This window comes from Cyrtonyx montezumae, unplaced genomic scaffold, assembly GCF_038088225.1.
Source record: "Cyrtonyx montezumae isolate F1298 unplaced genomic scaffold, pur_monq_1.0 scaffold_6, whole genome shotgun sequence".
Classification (NCBI taxonomy): Eukaryota; Metazoa; Chordata; class Aves; order Galliformes; family Odontophoridae; genus Cyrtonyx; species Cyrtonyx montezumae.
Genome location: NW_027072067.1, coordinates 12,747,817 through 12,767,280, shown reverse-complemented (window position 1 = coordinate 12,767,280; position 19,464 = coordinate 12,747,817). Strand labels below are relative to the sequence as shown.

General features: G+C 43.8%; 1 protein-coding gene across 7 annotated transcripts in view; it reads left to right on the top strand.

The window, feature by feature from the left end:
• The window catches only part of CADPS (calcium dependent secretion activator), a 170,979-nt gene that overhangs the window by 125,397 nt on the left and 26,118 nt on the right, over window positions 1-19,464 (top strand). For 4 of the 7 annotated variants that reach the window (XM_065749919.1, XM_065749921.1, XM_065749917.1 and 1 more), the window contains 4 exons: window positions 4,588-4,744; window positions 5,629-5,770; window positions 14,926-15,081; window positions 18,071-18,218. In XM_065749919.1, the coding sequence (XP_065605991.1) occupies window positions 4,588-4,744; window positions 5,629-5,770; window positions 14,926-15,081; window positions 18,071-18,218 (603 nt within the window). Of the gene's footprint in view, window positions 1-4,587; window positions 4,745-5,628; window positions 5,771-11,714; window positions 11,862-14,925; window positions 15,082-18,070; window positions 18,219-19,464 lie in introns of all 7 variants that reach the window. The other 3 variants (XM_065749915.1, XM_065749914.1, XM_065749916.1) reach the window with 1 other exon arrangement.

Below are 19,464 nucleotides of genomic sequence, written 5' to 3'. Positions count from 1 at the left end.
GTCCTGCCGGTGAGAGCTGTGCCAAGTGAAAGCACCACAAAAGAGAACAAGGGCTGCTTGTCCCTTCCTGAGCACGCAGGCTGTTGCCAGGGGTTTCCCCTAGCTCCCATGGTATATGATAACCTGCTGGATTAGCTCACCTGGTTCTCTGTTGCCCTCTTCTGCCTTGGTGAACTGGGAATGTTTCAGTTATTAGAGGTCAGAACAAATTAATCTCCGGTACTGATCACTTGAGTTTTCTAACGCCTAAAACAACTGCTCTTAACTCTTCAAAGTGCTTTAACAGGAAGATTCATGTTTTAAAAATGCTGAAACCGTGTCAGGGTCAAACAGATGTTAGAAAACCCCGAGGCTCAACCCTGGAAGGACTGAGCCTGAGGCAGCCAGCAGTGCTGCCAGGACAGTGCCACCTCGCAGGGCACCCAGGCATTGCCCACCCGTGTAAGTATCTGCAGGATGGAGCCCTGTGTTTGCTGTAAATCTGGTGCTCTTGGCTAAGGGTTGGAAAGCTGATCGTTTTAAAAATCAAAGCGAGCAGTTATTGTATTTGACTGTAGGTATTGTAACGCTCATTCACCCTTTTCTCTTTTCCTTCCCATTTTTTGTGTATGCTCACTATATTTTGCGTTAAGAGCGTTTGGTAAATAATTTCACAATCACCTAAAAAGTCATTCCAGTGTCTATTAAATTTGCAGTGTGACTTAACTTATTGATAATACACAACAATCCACAACACCCAACTAATGCCTGCTTGCATATTTAAATTTCCTCCCTGTTTTTCTACTGTTCATTCAATCTTGGATGATCCTGGCAGGGGAAAGAGGTATGTGACTAAACCGAATGACACGAGTCACTCCTGTCATATTTCGTGCATGCCCTCTCAGTGCCATGTTTCCTACTGGGATTTTACCTGGTTTGCCCTCGCTTCCGTAACTTTGACCGAGGAATGTAACAGCAACTCCCAGTCGGCTGCTTGTGGAGCTGGTAGCCTTACACAGAGGGTCAGTGTGGCGTGGCAGTCCAGTCCATGCATGTAGCAATGGGCATATTTTACGAGCGCTGCAGTTACATCCCAACACAACCCTACCCGCCTGGAATCTCTCCTCAGCCTGTTGTTACCTCTGTTGTTTTGCATTCACCTGATCTATAGTACACTGTGGTGGAGGTGGACTGAGTTCTACACTAGTGACTAGAATGGTAGTGTTCTTCCTCTGGTTTTGTCTGTATGTGCCTTGTACTGGATATACAGTATTTATATGTAGAGAGAGAATGTACGTGGTGAAGAGTGAAAAAAACCCTGCTTTTGCAAAAGCACTGCACTTGCACACAAGCTGTGGGAGCTTGCCCGAGGTTGACAAGTGCTTCATTCCACTCATCACCAGCTTAGGCTGTGTGTGCAACCAGCCTGGAAAAAAGCTGATTTTAAAGCACCAGTTGTTTGGAAAACGGTCTACTTTTGCAGCCAGCAGGCAGCTAGAGGGCCCGTGGTGTTCAGCCAGCTACGCTGCTCTGATCCTCACAAGGAGGAAGATTCAAAACTGTTCTTCAGCGTCTTCTGTGTCACAAGGCTTTGATTAGAGACAGAAGGTTAATGCCAGCATGGATAGAAGGCATCCTGGCCCCTTGTTCTGAATGGTGACCTGGAAGAGTGACATTTATCTCTGTCCAGAAGCCCAGCACTCTGTTGGTACATTACTGAATTCCTGTCCCGAGGGTTTCTGTGGCATTTCAGTGGTGTTCAGGCAGTGGGCCAGCTCTCTGCACACTTGGAATTGCACCCAAAGGAACAGAGAGATGAGGGCCCGGCTGATATATCACACCATCTTTATAATGCAGCCCCATTATTCTGTTCCTGTGCAGTGAGAAGTGCTGAGGTATTGCATGGGTGGTTTTTTGTTTTTTTTTTTTTTTCAAATTATTCCAGGTGAGAGGGTTTTTTTTTCCTTCTTGTCCTTTTGTCTGGAGGGGAGAAGGTTCAACCTGCAAGGTGCGACTCCTTAGTCTGTTTTGGATGTTCAGCAGAATTAAATGGCATCACTTGCTGAAGGAGTGCCTTGTTTTCTGAAAATCGTGATCTTTTTTCAATTAAAATGCACCCCTTTTTTCCAAACATGGACATCCAGGCAGACATACTAGTGAGAACCCAGAAAGCAAAACTCAGACCATATGTTCAAAAGCCATGAGGCCAAAAGCATGGTGTCTGATTGGTGGGATTCGTCCTACCCATCAGAAAGAAGCAAAACAGGACAGACACAAATGCAAAAGAAACAGTGGTGCCTTGGTCCTAAGTGAGAGCAGGTCTCTGCCATTGTGACATCTCTCTCACCAGATGTCTTCCAGCTCCATTTTTGTCTCCCTGGATGGCTGATGGCACATGCCATAGGCTGTGGTCTTCATGTATTTCTGAACTCGTGTTCTCTCTCTATGTATACATATGTGTATATGTATATATGTATTTTAACTCCCTGAGGTCATACATATATACATGTGTATCCATGTGTAAAACATACAATAATAGGTGTGTTTGGCTAGAAAGAACACTCTTTTTTTTATTTTTATTTTTTTGCCTTTACATTCAAGTAAAGCAGGTAAGTAGATGGTAAATAAAGGAAATGTTACCATCCTGAAGGAGCTCTTCAGAGTGTGGTGTTTTTGCTCCTGCTGCAGGAGGGCCTGATCTCTGAGAATAGGGAGGAGGAGGTTGAGGAGCCTGACATAAGCTGGAGACATGTGGAGCTAAAATTTGACTTTCTCACCAAAAGGGAAATGGTGACTGGTTTGACTGTTTGTTTTTTTTTTTCCCCACAAATGATGTGCTTTTCTTCCTCATTCTTTTAAAATAGCTTTTTTTTTTCTTTTTTTTTTTGTGGAAGCAGGTTTTGTTGCAGGACTCTGCAGTGGTTGTGACGGATTTGTTTCAGAAGATGCTCTCTTGCCTCCCCTCTCTTCCACCCCCAGGACCCTGGTTGCCACTGGCCTTTGGGGCCAACTCAGACTCTCCATCGTAGCAGACATTGGGCTGCCCAAGCATCCCAGGGACGGAGTTGCTTCACAGCACAGTTCATCTCTTCCATGCCCCCACCATGGGGCTGGCCCAGTACTAAGATTAATTTGGGGATTATTTGGTTATTTTATGTCTCAGATGTGCTCTGGGTGCATAATGCCCCATGTCGCATCCAACCTATGCATGTCTTAACACCAATTTGTATCAACTCATGGGATGATAGCAGGGTGATATCAGTCTGCTTTATATTTTGAGGGAGCAAAGTAATGGAAATAGTCCCAAAGACCTCCTGACAGCATTGCTGCCTGATGAGAAGTCAGTCCAAAATAGAAGTGTTATAGGGGTCCATGGCACTGGTTTGGGGGTACAAGTCCCTCCCTATGGCCAAGAGAACCCACAGCTGGAGTTGTTCTCTGCATCTCTGTAGAACAGGATTAACCAAAGGCATTCTGCTGATGGAAACATCATTTAATCAATACTGAACCCTAAGAAAGCTGAAGTCCATCCTGTTTACTCAGTTCCTCTGAACTGAATGTGTTATGCCCAGTCCTTTCTGTTCTATCTCTAGTCTTCCGCCTATGCTAGAGGTTTCTTTCTCTTGCAGAGTGCTGGGATGCTGTTTCTCAGATCCTTTAAGTCACTGACTAATTTTCTGTCGCTTACAAGTAATAGCACTTAATAGTCCTAATGACAGCCTTTCTCATATTGCATGTTCCCAGCCAGAAGTGATTACTAAACACGCATGCATGCGTCTGGATCATTCACATCTGAGCCATGTATGATGTGAATGTCACGTCAGAGGGCCCGTCCAGTGAGTCTGAAGGACCCACGTGCATGAGAATGAGTTACTTCACTGATCTTTTTTTGGTTTTCAAGACGAGATATATATTTTTTTCCTGCCTCGTTGAAAATGCAGGCTTGTAGATTTTTTATTTATTTATTTATTTTTAAATCTTGGCATGTTGATGATGGAGCTTTGTTCCCCATAAGTAGCGTTAATGAAGGTGGTAGTGTACTTAGATGATGTGTGTAGCTGACCGTGTAAAATGAACAGTGCTGTAGTGGCTTTTACAGGTGATGCTTGAAATACTTCCAAAGAAGAGTGAGGGGGATTTAAGGCAGATTTTAATGTCTTAGGCAGTTTTTTAAGAGAAATAGAAGCAGTGAAGACCAATAAAATTTAAACTGCTGAAAAACAGCAGAAAACCCACCCACAGTGAAGAAACTCCCTAATGTCTATAATTTAGAACAAGAATTAGCTGTTTCCTGATACTTAGCATAACTAAAGATGAATTAAGTAATTTATTGTAAATTGAACAGACAGAACCTTCTCTGCCACGTCACACCTGCCTGCCTTTACGGTGGAGCCCTGAATAGATCCACAAGAAACCTTTGTATGAAAACAGCAGTGCCTAATTCCCATGATTAGCACTGTCCGTGCAGGCTAGCACCGGAAAGCACTGTTCTCTTTACAATAAAGGTAGTTTCCACGGGATGCAAATTTTTTGAAGATATGTGGCCTAGCACCTGTGACAGTGTTTTGCTGCAACTAACATGCTGCTCTGTTATCTTTTTCTACCAAGGCCTTTGCTTGGTGGTCAGACTTAATGGTTGAGCACGCGGAGACCTTCCTGTCGCTGTTCGCGGTGGATATGGATGCTGCGTTAGAGGTGCAACCCCCAGACACGTGGGACAGCTTTCCACTCTTTCAGCTTCTAAACGATTTCCTCCGTAGTGACTGTATGTATTGTGTTTTGGTCGTTTCTTTTCAGTGGGCTGCTCAGGTTACTGCTAATACTGCTCTGTGCTGCACAGAGAGCTGAGCTGGGTAGAGGTGCACAGTGCAGACTCTTAGCATCGGCTTGCTTTGGTCCCACTTCCACTAGAAAAAGGCATTTCTCTGGTGCACACACAGACACCCCTTAAGTCAAATGCCTCAGATGAAGGTGAGAAGTTGAACTTTTATTTTGCTTCATCTTCTCAAGTCTCTTGTAATGGCTGCCTGACAAGCAGGGAATTACGTACGCTATCTCACCGTCATTAAATGTGCGTGTTGTTTCACATGTGTGTAGTGCATTTATTTAGCTTGGAGCACACCAGTCCCTACTTTAAAACAGTTAATTGAAGGGAGGAAAATACTTAAATTAAATGAGAGTAAGAGGGATTCAGAAGCGTAGTGCTCTGTGAAATGAGGCTTCTCCAATGCACGCAGGCTCATGCCTGCAAATCCCACTGCTCAAGAAGCAGGGACTCATCCTCTGAGAGTGTCATGGTAGTGAGTAACTGAATAAGAAACCATCCTCCTACCTGCAAAAGCCGTAATGTTTGTCATGCTGTATTTCTTACACCCATTTTATTCACAGGAAGTAACAATGTATTTGTAACCTGTAAGTCTGACATTAATGGGGAAGAAGATTTGTTGTCTGTTGATGTGTTTTCATTAAGATGCCATTCCTGCTGTCTTTGTCGTGAGCGTTGGTGCCCGATGCCAGCTCCTGTTTTGTTCTCAGAGTTTCTTTCTGTTCGCTGACAAACTCGTTGTGTAATGAAGTGCCACACTGTGGTTTGTTACAGAGCTTTTAGTAATGGTAGTTTCTTACTATACTTTTATTTATCTATTCTAGATAATTTGTGCAATGGAAAGTTCCACAAACACCTCCAAGACCTGTTTGCTCCACTTGTTGTTAGATATGTCGATCTGATGGAGTCCTCAATTGCACAGTCAATTCACAGGGGCTTTGAGCGGGAGTCATGGGAGCCAGTAAAGTAAGGAAACCTCCTTTGATACAGTCGGAATTTGGGTTCAAATGGATGGAGATTCATACAGAGATGAATTAGCAAACATTAGATTGGATATGCAGAAAGTGATTTATGTTTTCTAGTTGAATGCTAAGAATAGAAGGCCTGATCTCTTCAAGATTTTCAAGTTAATGAAGGAAATGATATTTGCTTTTTGAAATGCATTGCTGCCTCAGTTCAAACCGTGTGCCTTTGGACGTGGAAGCATGAAAATGTGAGAAGTTTCTTAGCTGGCATGGCTTTTTGGATCCCATCCTAAGAGGCCTTTCCCAGCGCTGCTTTTGAATTCAGATAGCTCCTTTTCAGAACAAAAACCTCACTTTGCTATGTTCAGTACAGCCCTAGAAACCTGAGTCACTGCTGTGTTTATTTTTCCCAATACTCATTTTTTCCACCCACCCTGTGAAGGGGCAGCACATCACCCCCATGGCTGGTGGTTGTGGGATGCATCCCCATCAGCTCAGCTGGTCCCAGCCCCCGGCAGCTCTAGGGGTGCAGGAGGGACCAGTCCAAAGGGAATGTGATGAGCCAGCGAGTAGAACCAGTTACTAGATGTGGAGGGCTAGGGGTTAGCCAGCAAGAAATGAGTGGCCTGTGAGAAATCCAAATGGAACTCAGGAGCTGGTGAATATAAAAATGTGGCATTTGCTTGAGATTGCTGCTGTTATTTCACAGGTTTTGAAGCACTGCTGAACCCTGCTGTGCTTGCTCTAAAAACTCATGTCGGGTCCTGTGAAGGAAAAGAACGGACTTTTCCTTCTGTTAACAGACTTAAAAGGGAAAGATTGTCACTATGCAAGCACCACGAGGCTGACTGTGCCTTAGACCAGGGACTCAGACCAGCTGACTTCTCCAGATTTATTTTCCCTGCTTTTTTGTGATTCTCCAGGCAAAGTTAAGTGGTGTTGCACTCTCAGAGGTTGCTGTGTAAAAGAACGTGTGGTCTTTCAGGGCTTTTCACACCAAATATGTTCAGTTTACAAGGAAAAGAGATTTTGTTCAGCAGCCAGCCTCCCATATGCAACCTGGAATCTGATTACCCAGGTTTTTTCCTTTCTTTCATGTGCATCCTCAGCATCCATAAGGATTCTGCCTGCCAAATCACAGGCCTTTTCTTGACACCTGATCATCTCCTCTGCTTTGAGTGGGGTTAAGTGGCTGGCGTTCAGGAGTCTCTCTCACTTTCCATTTTCTGTCTTTGGTCTGCGGGCTAACAAGATTAAAAATCCTAAAAAATCTTGCTTCAAATAAGCAGATGTGACCCAGAAAACATAGAAGAAATAGATCTTTCGAGTAGGAGAATGCCATTTTTACAGCCACTCCTTCAAGCAGAATTGCACTTCGAAGTTAGCATTAACTTTAGTTTCAAAGTTCTGCTTTAGCAATGAATCTGTTTGTATTTCCTGTCTGTTATGAAAGAGAGGATGTTAATTCAGTGTAACTGTCCACCTCGTTCAGGCAGTCACGAGCAGTGCGTTCTGCTTTCTCCTTTTTTTCAGAAGATGATATTATTTTGGCATTCAATGATTTGTGGCATAACTGTGGATGTACATGAGTACTTGGCTGAGGTACTTGCCTGTCAAAATGCTTTGTCCCTGGGTATGCCAATATCTATCATTTTCAAGTTATCTTTGACACTTTTTCAAAGGTCTTCTCTTAGTTATCTTGTAGGGGCTTTGCCCTTTGGGGAGTCTCAGCTGCAGAATGCTTTGAGCATCACAGTTCCGAGCAAAAAGCCCAGGATGGATTATCTACGCGTCGTACAGTCTTGAGTATTTAAATGCTTTGTTCCAGCAGGAAAGTGGGTGCATTTTTTCGCAAGAAGCCCTTGTCCTTCTGGTGAAAGGATGAACTCTGGGGTTTTTTTTCACTAGTTGGTATTTGTTCTTGTGTCTCGCACACAGAGGTGTGAGTTGCAAATGCTGCCTTCATGCAATCAGTCCCAGCAAGGGAAAGAACCGGCAAGCACACAGTGGGTGACACATGCTGTGTGAAGGCAAAGGGGGTGCTGTTCCTGAGACCTTATGACAGCTTTGAGGCACTGTTCAGAACTAATTGTTGAGGCATCTTTAACGTTTACCTCCTGGGCAGACCAACTGCTCTTCTTTGGCAGATCTGCAGTGAACTTGCAGGAACAACTGAGGTCAGAGATATACTTGGTTTCATTTGCCTTCCTGTACCTATTTTACCTAATTCCTTTTTACCTTACGTGTCCACAGAAATATAGTTTTGTTTTCAGGCCAGTATTTCAGACCAGCCAGTTCCCATCCAAGACATGGCCTTCTGCTGCTCTCCATCAGAGCCTTTGTGGAACTGGGCATGCTGTCAGTACGTGGCTCCATGGCTTTCCTTTGCTTTTGAGTAAAGGCCTTCAGGTTGACTAGGAAAGGCAGCTCATTATAAATGTCCACTGCACTGAGCCTCCCGCAGTCCCACTTCAGATCTCTGCAGTGAAATGCAAGAAGAAAGTCCCATTATCTCCTTAGAGCCAGGAAATCATTCCATAGCACAGAGGCTTTTGAAAGGGTTTCTCTACACTCATGCTTGCAATCAAGGCTGAAATATGTAGCCCACCATAACCTGACCAGATGGCAGTTTGCAAGTATGTATTTCTTCTATTTTCATTGCTGAATACTCTGCACCTTATGCTACAAAGAGTTAGGTATAGAAATCACAAACAGTGAGGGAGATACTGTGAAGTACTGAAAACAAGGGGGAAAAAGCACCGATGTAATGTGCTCATGAGGGCTCTGTAAGCTGCCTCTGCAGAGCTGCTGAATTTGCAGGGGGTCCTTGCCCTATAGCTAGAGCAGCTGGTGTGCTCGTATGAATCCACGCAGGGAAGCGTGGAACACTTGTCCCTCGCACAGTCATCCAAGTACGGAGGATACAGAGCAGGTCTGTTCTCTGGTGAGTTGAGAGGTCTTGGAAAAGCAGGGTTGTGCAATGGGTTTTTCATGCTAGCTTCTCGGAGAACGCCGGCTGATCTGCAGCCAGCAGACACGTACGTGTGTGTGTGTGTCGCTCTGTGTGTGTGTCTGTGTTGGGAGATCTTTCTGAGCAAATGCTAGAGCTGGTGTGGGGACAGCCAGTTTCAGCTGCTTGACGAGGAGGTTACTCAGTGACCTGAGGCTGTCTCTGCTGCACTCTTGTCCTGCCTTTAACATCTGATTGCTCACCAACCCTTAGCAAACTTTATAAGTTCATCATTTACATAAAATGTAAGAGATTGAACTGTGTGATTACATTAATCATTGGAAGAGAACATACTGCAAAGCTACAGCCTTAGTGAAAAATGTTTCCCCTTCAAAGAAAGCACTGCTGTAGTGAAAATGAGTATTTTTGTTACTATTCTGGGTGTCAGTCAGGGAGAGCAAGAGCACAGATTTGACTGCCTACTTCACTATAAGCTCTTTGCTTCGCATCAAGGCTTTTGTGAAAAGATTTGCTCTCGAGCATTTGCTCAGCCTAGGCAGGAAGGTAGTGAGCATTTCTGGTGATGGAAGAGACAGGCATCTGCCTCTTCGATCTGTAAATCATCACATAGAACCCAAGCATCGCCGCAGGGCTGGGGCTCTCATTTAGCTCTTCTCTGACACCAGGAGACCCCTTGGTAAAAGCACGCTCATTTCCTGCCCTCCTTCCAGTCCTGGGGAGGCCCTGCAGGATTGGACCGTGTTTCCTGCCATCAGCACCACCACAGCACGGTGTGAGCGTGGGGATGCTGGCACGGTGTGCTGCCAGCCTGTCTGCACTGAGAATTCCCTCACAGGCAGCACAGGTGAAAGCCATTTCCAACGCCAACAAATGGGGTGAAGCAGAAGAAACCAAGATAACAAGCAGTACAGCTCTGGAGTGCACGTCTTTTCTCAAACGTACCAGGATCCAGGCCCAAAGCTTCTTAAATGAGACAGCGCTCATCTTGTTGATCCAAATGCCCACATTCCCTGCCTGATGGCTGAGGTTATATTTAGCCATCTATATTAAATAGGCATGGCTGGCTTTTAGAAACAGTTTCTCGTCTTGGACCTGTAGTTTTTATGGTCTGAGCAACTGCGGGCTGGAACATTTGTTGGTAATATTAATCATTTTTTACAGGTCTCACTGCAACTGTTAGTCAGATAATTAGATGAGTTGAACCTGCAAAATTGTGCATGTCAATTCAGGAGAATATTTTTAAAATTAGTTGCTGTATGTTAACATAGTATACGGCATTATTTTGCTGTTTTGTTTCCTTTTAGGAGTACTAACTTATTCTTACAACATATTCTTGCATCAGCAAAATAATGTGTTGTATAAAAGAAATATGTTTCCGTGTGAATATAGTATACTGTTTACTCTAGAAGTCACATTTTATTAATACAGTGTTTTTATTAATATAACACTGTCACTTCTTGAATTTTAATATTAAAACCAAAGGTCCTCTGATTTATGTATTTACCATCTGGCTAAGTTATTTAAGTTGCTTTTCCTTATACATTTATATGTTGTCCACCTCTTGCTATTTCTTTATTCCGTAGCAGTATCTAACCACATGCACTGCCATTTCTGAAGATTTAGCACCCTCTCAGTCGCTGTGAAGTCTGTGTCTCATTCAGTAATCATATCATCGTAATAGGCAGATACAGTATGAATGGAAACAATGGATGGCTTTGTTATATCAGTAAATTCTCCTATCTGCTTACTGCCTAACAAAGAGGGCAAGCAGATAAAGTGAAGTCCAATCTACTAAGGAGCGTAGAAACAAAAGAAAACAACAGGCTTTTTTTTTCCCCCTCTAGAAGGATTTGGATTGTGTTTTTTCCACCAAGGGAAGTTTGAATGCCAAAGTTGGGTCCATGCAGGTCAGCAGAAAAGCTTCAGCAGTACAACAAGAAGCTGAAAGTCTGAAGTCCCGATTCCACTTTTACCGAGCTCAAATAATGATCCAGAAAAGATGGTGTTTTGCAAACTTTAGGCATGTGGTGTTGCTATACCACACATTGTTTCAGGAAAAACAACATTTCAGATTAAATTAATACATTAGCCCATTTTTAAAAGATCTCTTTTTGCATAACAGTTGCATATCTGAAAATGCTTGTTAAAGTCATGATGCTCAAGTACACTTGGTTCATAAATTAACTTTTGATTGCCTTAATCACTCCCTGGCCCATTTCCAGCCAAGAAACATTCATATACCAGCCCTAAATGTATTAAATGCAATTCATTCACAGTGCACATACGTAGACCTGGGCAACCTGCGAGACACAGAAATGCAAGGGTAAGCTTAGGGCACAAGTCTTCCCTTAGGAAGGGATTAATCCAGATTTTAGCATATCTTTGTTATTTTCAGAGTACAAGAAGAAAGAATGTTTTTGGAGTACAATCCTGGCTTGGTTGAATTTGGTGGCAGTAGAAACTCCGAAGAACTTCAGCAGTTAGAATTTCAAACCATGTTTATTATTTTGAGTCCTGGTGCCAAGAAAAGCGCCCTGACTTTTCTGGTAGCTCGCTTCGTTCAGCTATTTCATATATCCATCCAACCTGAGTATCTTGAACTAAGACTCACTTCCTTATGAGATAGGTTTTTCCAAGTAAAGGCTGCTCTCTGCGTTTTGAAATGGTATCAGGAATTGAAGGTTAAGTTATCTTGTGTGGGTGTTTGAGTACTCTGTTAAGCTGCTACTTTGTGATTCCTCTTCTTTCATTCTTTTTTTTTTTTTTTTAAGTAACTTGCTTTCTATTGCAGACTGCAAAAACAGTACTGTTAAGCTTTCATACTCATGCTTCTTTCTGAAATGTTTTGCTTTAGTTTTTCTAACTGTCGTCGTGCTGTGAATTCTGCAGATTTGTTTATAAGTGTCATGTGCTTCTGCTACATCTGCATTGTCACTGTTATGGTATTTTTTCTTTCTGTCTGTTTCTTCCACAGGAGTTTAACAAGTAATCTGCCCAATGTGAATCTACCAAATGTGAATCTCCCTAAAGTACCAAATCTACCAGTTAACATCCCGCTAGGCATCCCACAAATGCCTAGCTTTTCTGCACCGTCATGGATGGCTGCTATTTATGATTCTGAGTGTGTATTCAGTTCAAATTAGATCTCATTTAAATTTAAAGTCATCTTGGCATGGATATGTATTGTTTGTTTCTGTGCATTATATAAAACTTTAAAGAGTGATACAGTTAATTAGACGTTTTCTGAATGAGACACTAGTGAATTTCTGGCATGTGTATTTTGAGGGCTTTTTGTATAAATCTTGAAAATTTTCTTACTCCCACTGAGAGTTTGAGCAAGTATCTGGCTTTACAAAACAGCTGTCACCAATGGGACACGTTCTGGCCAACATATGAAACACAGAGTGCATAATGGGAAATGATGTGTCTCAGAAAAGAGTTTTGTCCAAAAGGGAAGATGAGCCAACTTCAATGCCAGTCAACCAATTTCTGTGGACCAGATGTAGATCTAACACTGAATTTTATTTAATTCAAGCTACACATTGCCTGGATGATAATTACTGTCTTGATTTTGATGAAACAGTTTAACATAGAGGAACAACTCTTATTAGGGTTGTGAGAGGGCCCAGAGAGCAATTGAAATTCCATCACTGTAGCCTGAGTTATCCTTTGGCCAACTAAAGAAAGGTATTTTCAACACGAACCTTTGTCTGTGGATGTAGAAAATGGGCACTGTGTCAATGCAGTTGCCCCACCAGAACCTCGGGCTCTACTCTGGCTCCCTGTGCAAGCTGGATGTGCTCAGGAGGGCAGCAGTGCTTATCCTCATCAGAGCACACATCAGGCAACTTCTGCTCCTACTGCAGTTTTTTCTCCTAAGGGCCCTGGTCACCAAACAATGCAGAGTGGGGAACAAGTGGTCTAAGCCCAGACCTCCGTGTTGCAGTTGGCTAGTCTCCCGAGATGTCCTAACACGGGTCCTTGGCTCACCCCATTTCTCCTGGGCTATCTATGGTTATGCTAACATGGGATGGTCTCAGCCAACTCTACACAGATGAGTCGCTTTTTCCTTACCATCGTGTGACTCTTAAAGGATAAAACCAAAGAAGCTTCCCAGATTCTCCCCCATTACTGTTACTGGAACACCCTAGGTTACATCTACACCTGGGTTCCACCAAACGCCGCTGCCATGCACAGGCTTTGTTGCAGTGCAGTGGTGATGAACCATAAGTAAAGCAAACACTGGTGTTTAATTTTTTATTGGATTTTTCATTTTTTATTTCAAAGCGATACAACTCATATTCATGCTAAGATAGATATATTAAAGGCTAGATTAGGCAGTTGCCTGTAAAGAGTACTTGAAAGTTTTAATCTTTTTCTCTGTGCATGCTGTGTGTTATTGCCCTTGAAAAGATAAGAATCACGTCATGACAGAAAATTGGATAATCCCTCTGAAAATGTGAACATAAATGGTATATTGCAAGCTGCCTATGTGACTGGAGTAATTGCAGTGCTCACGAGCAAAATATTAACAGTGCAACTTGGAAATAAATCTAATATATTGTTTACTCACATGCAGTCCTAATCAAAAGTGAGAAAAAGACCAAAAATAATAATTCTAAAATTTTGAAACCAAATGGGTGTGATAATGTTGCTGTGGTAAATACCAATTACTGTGTTTGCACGTACTTAATTATTTCAGACATAAATCCGTGCACTTCCAAAACCGGGTTTAGACTGTTACTTAGACTCCAGCAGAGGTTTGAACCAGGAGAAACCAAGATTTGGCAGATAGATCAGCACTGGAGGTGGCTGCACCCTTGCCCCCTGGTTAAGGGAAATGCCTGATTCTTTATCTTTTCACTTTCCTGGTTTCCTTTTACTCACCCATCCCCTCCATCAAGGATGTGTTACCTGTCGCTTAGTGTCAGATCTGTTTCTCTTGCCGTGGAGGTGACCCATCCTCTCTATCGTTCTCCCCGCTAGCACAGGACCATAGTGCCCCTGGCATGTTGGGACCACAGTTTTCACCTGGTGGCAGCCACATAAGCATTGGCTCCGATTTCCTCCGGCATTAACTCAATGCAGCTGGCATCTGTCACAATAGAAACACCCTCCCTCATCTGTTTCTATAGATGATGTCGGCACAAGTGGTGATGCATGGTGTGCTAAATATCTTCTAAATTACTGTGTTAGCATTAGTGGTATGCGAGGAGGGGGTCGAAACGTTTGAAGCTCCCTTGGTAATTGTTCTGAAAAAAGTGCGGGAGAAGAAGAGAGGGAGGGAGAAGGGCTACGGATGCATAAATGTCTCTGCACAAACAGAGCACCATCGAGTTCTGTATTTTTGTTCTGTCAGTGGAGGTTTGGGATATAATTATACTGTGAAAAGAGCCGGTGTAGCTGCAGGACCGAAGACTTCCATCTGGGCAAGGGTGTGGGTTCGAGAATACAAGCTATGGAGAGAAATAGAGAGTTTTGTGACAGGCCAAAGATGTTGCAAAAGAAATTAAAAAAAAAAAATTTAGAAAAATCTGTTGTCCTATAAATGCCTTTGCAAGAGGCAGATCTGTGGAGAGGTGCAGCAGTCAATCCAGTCAAAAGTCCTGGGTGTGAGATGCCCAGAGCCCTCAGCTCAATTGACTCACCCCCGTTTTTCCCAGCTGTTAAGAGCTCACGCGTGTCCTCGCGCACCACTTGTTAGCACTGTCCCTCTGCCGGATCCGGGCCCGCAGCGGGCGGGACCAGGCCTCCTAAAGATGCGGTTTGGAGGGGGGAGAATTGCATGAGACTCCACATCTTAATAACTGCATACGTTCTGGTATGGTAGTTATTATGGATCGAGGATTTTCTACCACAGTTTCTGGCCTTAATTCTTAATAATCGCATATGTTAATGTGGTTATTAACTAAGGCTGATTTTTACCATACGCACATTCTTCCTGTTAGTATGTGTAACTCGGTGTTGTCTCACTCATCTGGTCTGGAGAGTTTTGTGGGTTATGACAGCAAGGTAGATTAGGCAACTGTATGGTAAAACTCAAAATCCTGATGGTGGAGATTGCCAGCGTTGTCCTGTGTATGAAACTACTGTCTGCTCCACACTTGTTGCAGGAATGGTCTCCACATCAGGTTACACAGAGCCCGATGCCACCTCTGACTTTTGTTCTCCTTTTGCCCTGCCAGCAATGGATCAGGCACCTCAGAAGATCTGTTCTGGAAACTGGATGCCCTGCAGACCTTCATCCGGGATTTGCACTGGCCCGAGGAGGAGTTTGGGAAACACTTGGAGCAGCGCTTGAAGCTCATGGCGAGTGACATGATCGAGTCCTGTGTGAAGAGGTGTGTGTGCACACGAGCTAGTCAGGAGCACAGGGGGAGCAACAGTTGATTCTGTCTCACTATCAGTGCTTTGCCTTTCAGCAGCACTTCAGCCATCATGTATTCAGGGCCCCAGCTCACCTCTGCCCAGCACCAGCTGAGTGCAAAGGCATCCTTTGCTGTGGGTTCTGCAAACATGTGTTTGCCTGTTCAGGCTCCAGAGAGCGTGTACTCATATGGCAGCGATGAATTGATTATTGGAATGGATTGTCTTAGTGGTCTTTTCCAGCCTTAATTATTCTATGACTCTATATTCACAAGAAAGCAGGAAGGCAGTGAATGTTTCAAGCTTTATGGGGCTGTTAACTTGTTGGCACCTCACAAGAGGTTGAGTTTTTGTCAGTGCAGTTTGGTGTCAGCAGGGCTGAATGCTGAAGGCATAGCCCCAAGTAAGATCCCAGCTAGAAAACATGGATCCATGGGGGAGGGGGGGGGAAAGAAAAAAGAAAGAAAAGAAAAAAGAAAAAAGCAGTTCTTAAAAGGGTGATAGTGTAGCTTGGCACACCGGCTTCACATCTGCTGTTGAAAGAAGAAAGCCGGTGTATCGTCAGCACACTGCAGGATGCTCACCTGCAGGTCTTCCAAAAGAGAGAGGTTTCTTTAAAAACCTTCAAACACACAGGCAGCTGTCGTTTTGAAAACAAAATGTTACCGTTAGATTGTCGAACTTCCCACAGTAATTTATGTTCATTTGGTGTCAGAGCTGATTAGGCAGGAGGAAGAAATGAACTTTGCATTCCTTCGTGCAAAAATTAATAGACAAAGAGACAGACCAAAGGCAAAACGAGTGCCAAATACAGCTGGTACTGCTAATAATAGATGCAATGTGTGATGTGGCTGTTCTGTACCGCAGTTGCCTGGCCACTCTGTGAGCGTGAGCATGGGGTTTGTTGTTCGCACTTTCTCACAGTCTGGATATCCAACGTCACCATAGAAGGCACGGTCGGTCCCCGAGATGGAGGCAGGAGGCTTGGCTGCTGGCAGCGGGCAGCTCAAGGCTTGCTCTCACCCTTCTGAGATCAATGAGGTTGCTGTGGTGCCTTCTGATTTGAGCCAGTCACCCTACGTTGCAGCATCTGGTTTTGGTCCTTTGGCTGGCATGGAAGCTGATCTTCAGTTGTCAGACCATTATTTAAGAGTGAATGCAGTGCTGTTTGTTCCTGTAAGCAGCAAATGCTCTGCAGGAGCCAGCACAGGGCAGCACAGGCTCTGCTCCTTTTTAAACTGGACTTTGCCCCATCCCAGGAGACGTTCAAGGCCAGGTTGGATGAGACTCTCGGCAGCCTGATCTGGTGCCTACTCTGGTGGTTATCAGCCCAGCCCATTACACAGGGTTTAAACTAGGTGATATTTGAGGTCGTTTCCAACTCAAGCCATTCTGTGATTCTGTGATACAATGGGCAACTTTGCTGCATCTGCAGTGCAGTTGTAGCCATGATGATTTAGAGAAATAAGATCAGGTGAGGTTGTTGGAGATAACTGGGTAAAAATAAGCCCGTTTCCGGGTACATCTGAGGAAGGATTTTTGTGCCTGAGAACTGGCTTTTTTCTCCCAACTGCTCCAACCCTTCTACAGATATATTGCCCCTCTGTGAAAACCTGGCCCTGCTTGTAATGGTATGACTATATATAAGGGTTCTGAGCACAAGTAAGTAGGAACATGCTCATCTCTACAAGGAGATGGAAAATCCCAGTCACTTTTGGTCCTTTCAGTAATTATCAAGATTCTAGTCCCCGAGTCCAGGCTAAATCTGGCACTGGTAATTAAATCAGTTCAAATGCCACTGCTGATGTAAACCAATATGCTGCTTTCCCTATTTATATCACCTGCAAACAGGGCCTGGCTAAGGTTTCTTTAGCAATTTCAGTTTGACACAACATTTTTCTTCGCGTCTGTCTCTGAACTGTTGAATGCCATGGAGGATCCACCCCGCCTTCCACGCTCGGTTGTATTTTGGGGCTGTCAGGAAAGCAGCCCTTGCAAGGCAGGCCTCTTCTGCTAATACATCCAGGCAACAGGACCTCCATACCAGCTCGGATCTGATCCCACAAACAGGAGTTTCACATTTGTAAATTAGTTTTTCTTTGCATAAACCTTGGGGATCTTTGGAGGTTAGAGTTATTCCTGAGCTGCAGATGATGTTATTTGTTATTTCTAAATAGAAGCTCCTATGTTAATTTGTTGGCAGGTTCTGTCTGATGTGATAATTGTTCTGTGCTAGGTTAGATCAGTGAAGTACCTCTGGAATCTTCAGTGGGGCTCAAGAGAAAGATGAGGCAATGCCCACTGTACTGTGGGGCTTCCTGGGGCCGATCACACATGGCCTGGTATTCTCATACACAGCACAGATGAAATTCTGTAGTCTTTGCTTCCAAAAAGCTGTGTGGGCTCATGTATGTTCATCCATGCATAACTGTTCCTGTTCTCAGGGAGATCATTTTGATGAACTTTGAGATGTTTAGGAAGTTTCAGCAAGCAAAGAAAGACAAGCAGACCCCAAACCATTATGATCCAACAGTGTACTTTCAGTCAAGCAATGAAGAAGTTCCCATTTTTTGTAGTGGATATTATGAAGGCAGCAGGAGCTTCCTTCAGTGCACCAGGCTTGCTATTTGTGACTGTAAATCACTAATGCATCCAAATGATAGGTGTGCGTTGACACCGCTGTTTGTAGCATCATCACACTGTTTATCAAGCATGAGAAAGTCATAGTGCCTCTGAAACCGTTGCACGCTTTATAAATAGTGTGTGTTCCAGGGAGTGTGTTTCTTTTTAAACTGGAAAATCACTTTTAGTAAAAGCACATTTGTTATCGATTGCACTGTAATGCTCCCAGTAGCACTCCGCTTTCTGTTTTGCTGAACTCTTCTAAGCCTTGTGTTTCACATTGTTACTAGCTTCACTATTTTAAAAAGAAACTGAAGCATCTTTTTCTGCTCTCCTTAACAGAACCAGGATTGCATTTGAAGTGAAACTGCAGAAAACCAGCCGATCAACAGATTTCCGAGTCCCTCAATCAATATGCACCATGTTTAATGTCATGGTAGATGCCAAAGCTCAGTCAACAAAGCTTTGCAGCATGGAAATGGGCCAGGAGGTAAAAATGCAGGTTCTTCTTTTCACAGCTTTTAAAGGCAATGTAATGAAATTTCCTATCTCCTGTTGTGCTGGGTTCAGAGATGTGTTATCAGTTGTGGATTTAGCCTTCCATATAGAGTGTGCAGATGAATATGCAGGGCATTGCTCTCAGATAAATCTGATAAATATATACACTCAGCATCCCAGTCACTTAGGAATGATTTTTTTTTGCAAGGACTGCAGTGTGCAGAAGGTACCTCTGAAGCTTGCTTAATGTGAGATGACAATATGTATTAAATCATTAACCCCATTTTGGAGCCTGGCATCAGCAACAGACTTCCATGTATGACTGTTTTCTGGACACAAACACATGGAAAACAGTAGTGACAAGTTGTTCCTGAGATTCTTGAATGGAAAAAGAAATAATAACTTGCATAAGTAGACTGAAATTCCTTTGGTTGTGACTTCCTTGAATACAGGCTGTAATCAGCAAGCTTGGTGATCCTGGATTTCTGGGTTTTTAATGGCTTGGGTTGTTGATGGGGACATTTTGGAGATCAAGCTAATTCCAATACAGTGACAGAGCAAGCTCCTTGCATTCATAAAATCACCAGGTGAAGTGTTTGCGTGGCACAACCGTCTCCATTTACAGCATGGCCAGGCCCTCTCTGCATCTTCCCGTGCTCATGAGTAATGCTCAGTGGTTGCAGATCTGCCTGGGCTGCTGCAGGAGGTGTTGGGCACAGCAGCCCTGAGCCTGTGGCAAGCAGCACCTGCAGGGGTAAGGGGTTTTAACAGCGGAACTGAGAGACCTGCAAAGCAGATGGAAATTAGCAGTGCATAAGTTACCATGTAGGGCTGCAGTATGGTGTACACTCTCCCTTTTTCTTCCTTTTAATGTGTGTTTCTATACCCCGTCCATTTGACTCTTTCATTTTGGCTACCCCTGCCTCCCCTTCCTGAAGCTGTGTAAAGCTGCACGTTGAGATGCTCGTACAAGGGAAGGGTCAAGGTTAAGGAACAGAGCTCTGCTTTTAGGCAAAGGGGCAGAATGCCACTGCTGCTCTTCCAGTCCCAGTGAAATGATGGAACAGACAAACAGCGGAGAGATGAGGAACAGGGATTTTAGAGAGGGTTCTTCTTTTGGCATGGAACAGCTCCCTGATTTTTCCTTATCAGCAGTGTACATGGGCAGACAGACTCGGTGCACTTTCTGCCCTCATTCTGGGGTTCCCTCCCACCCCGTGGCCTTTCTCTGAAGCCCA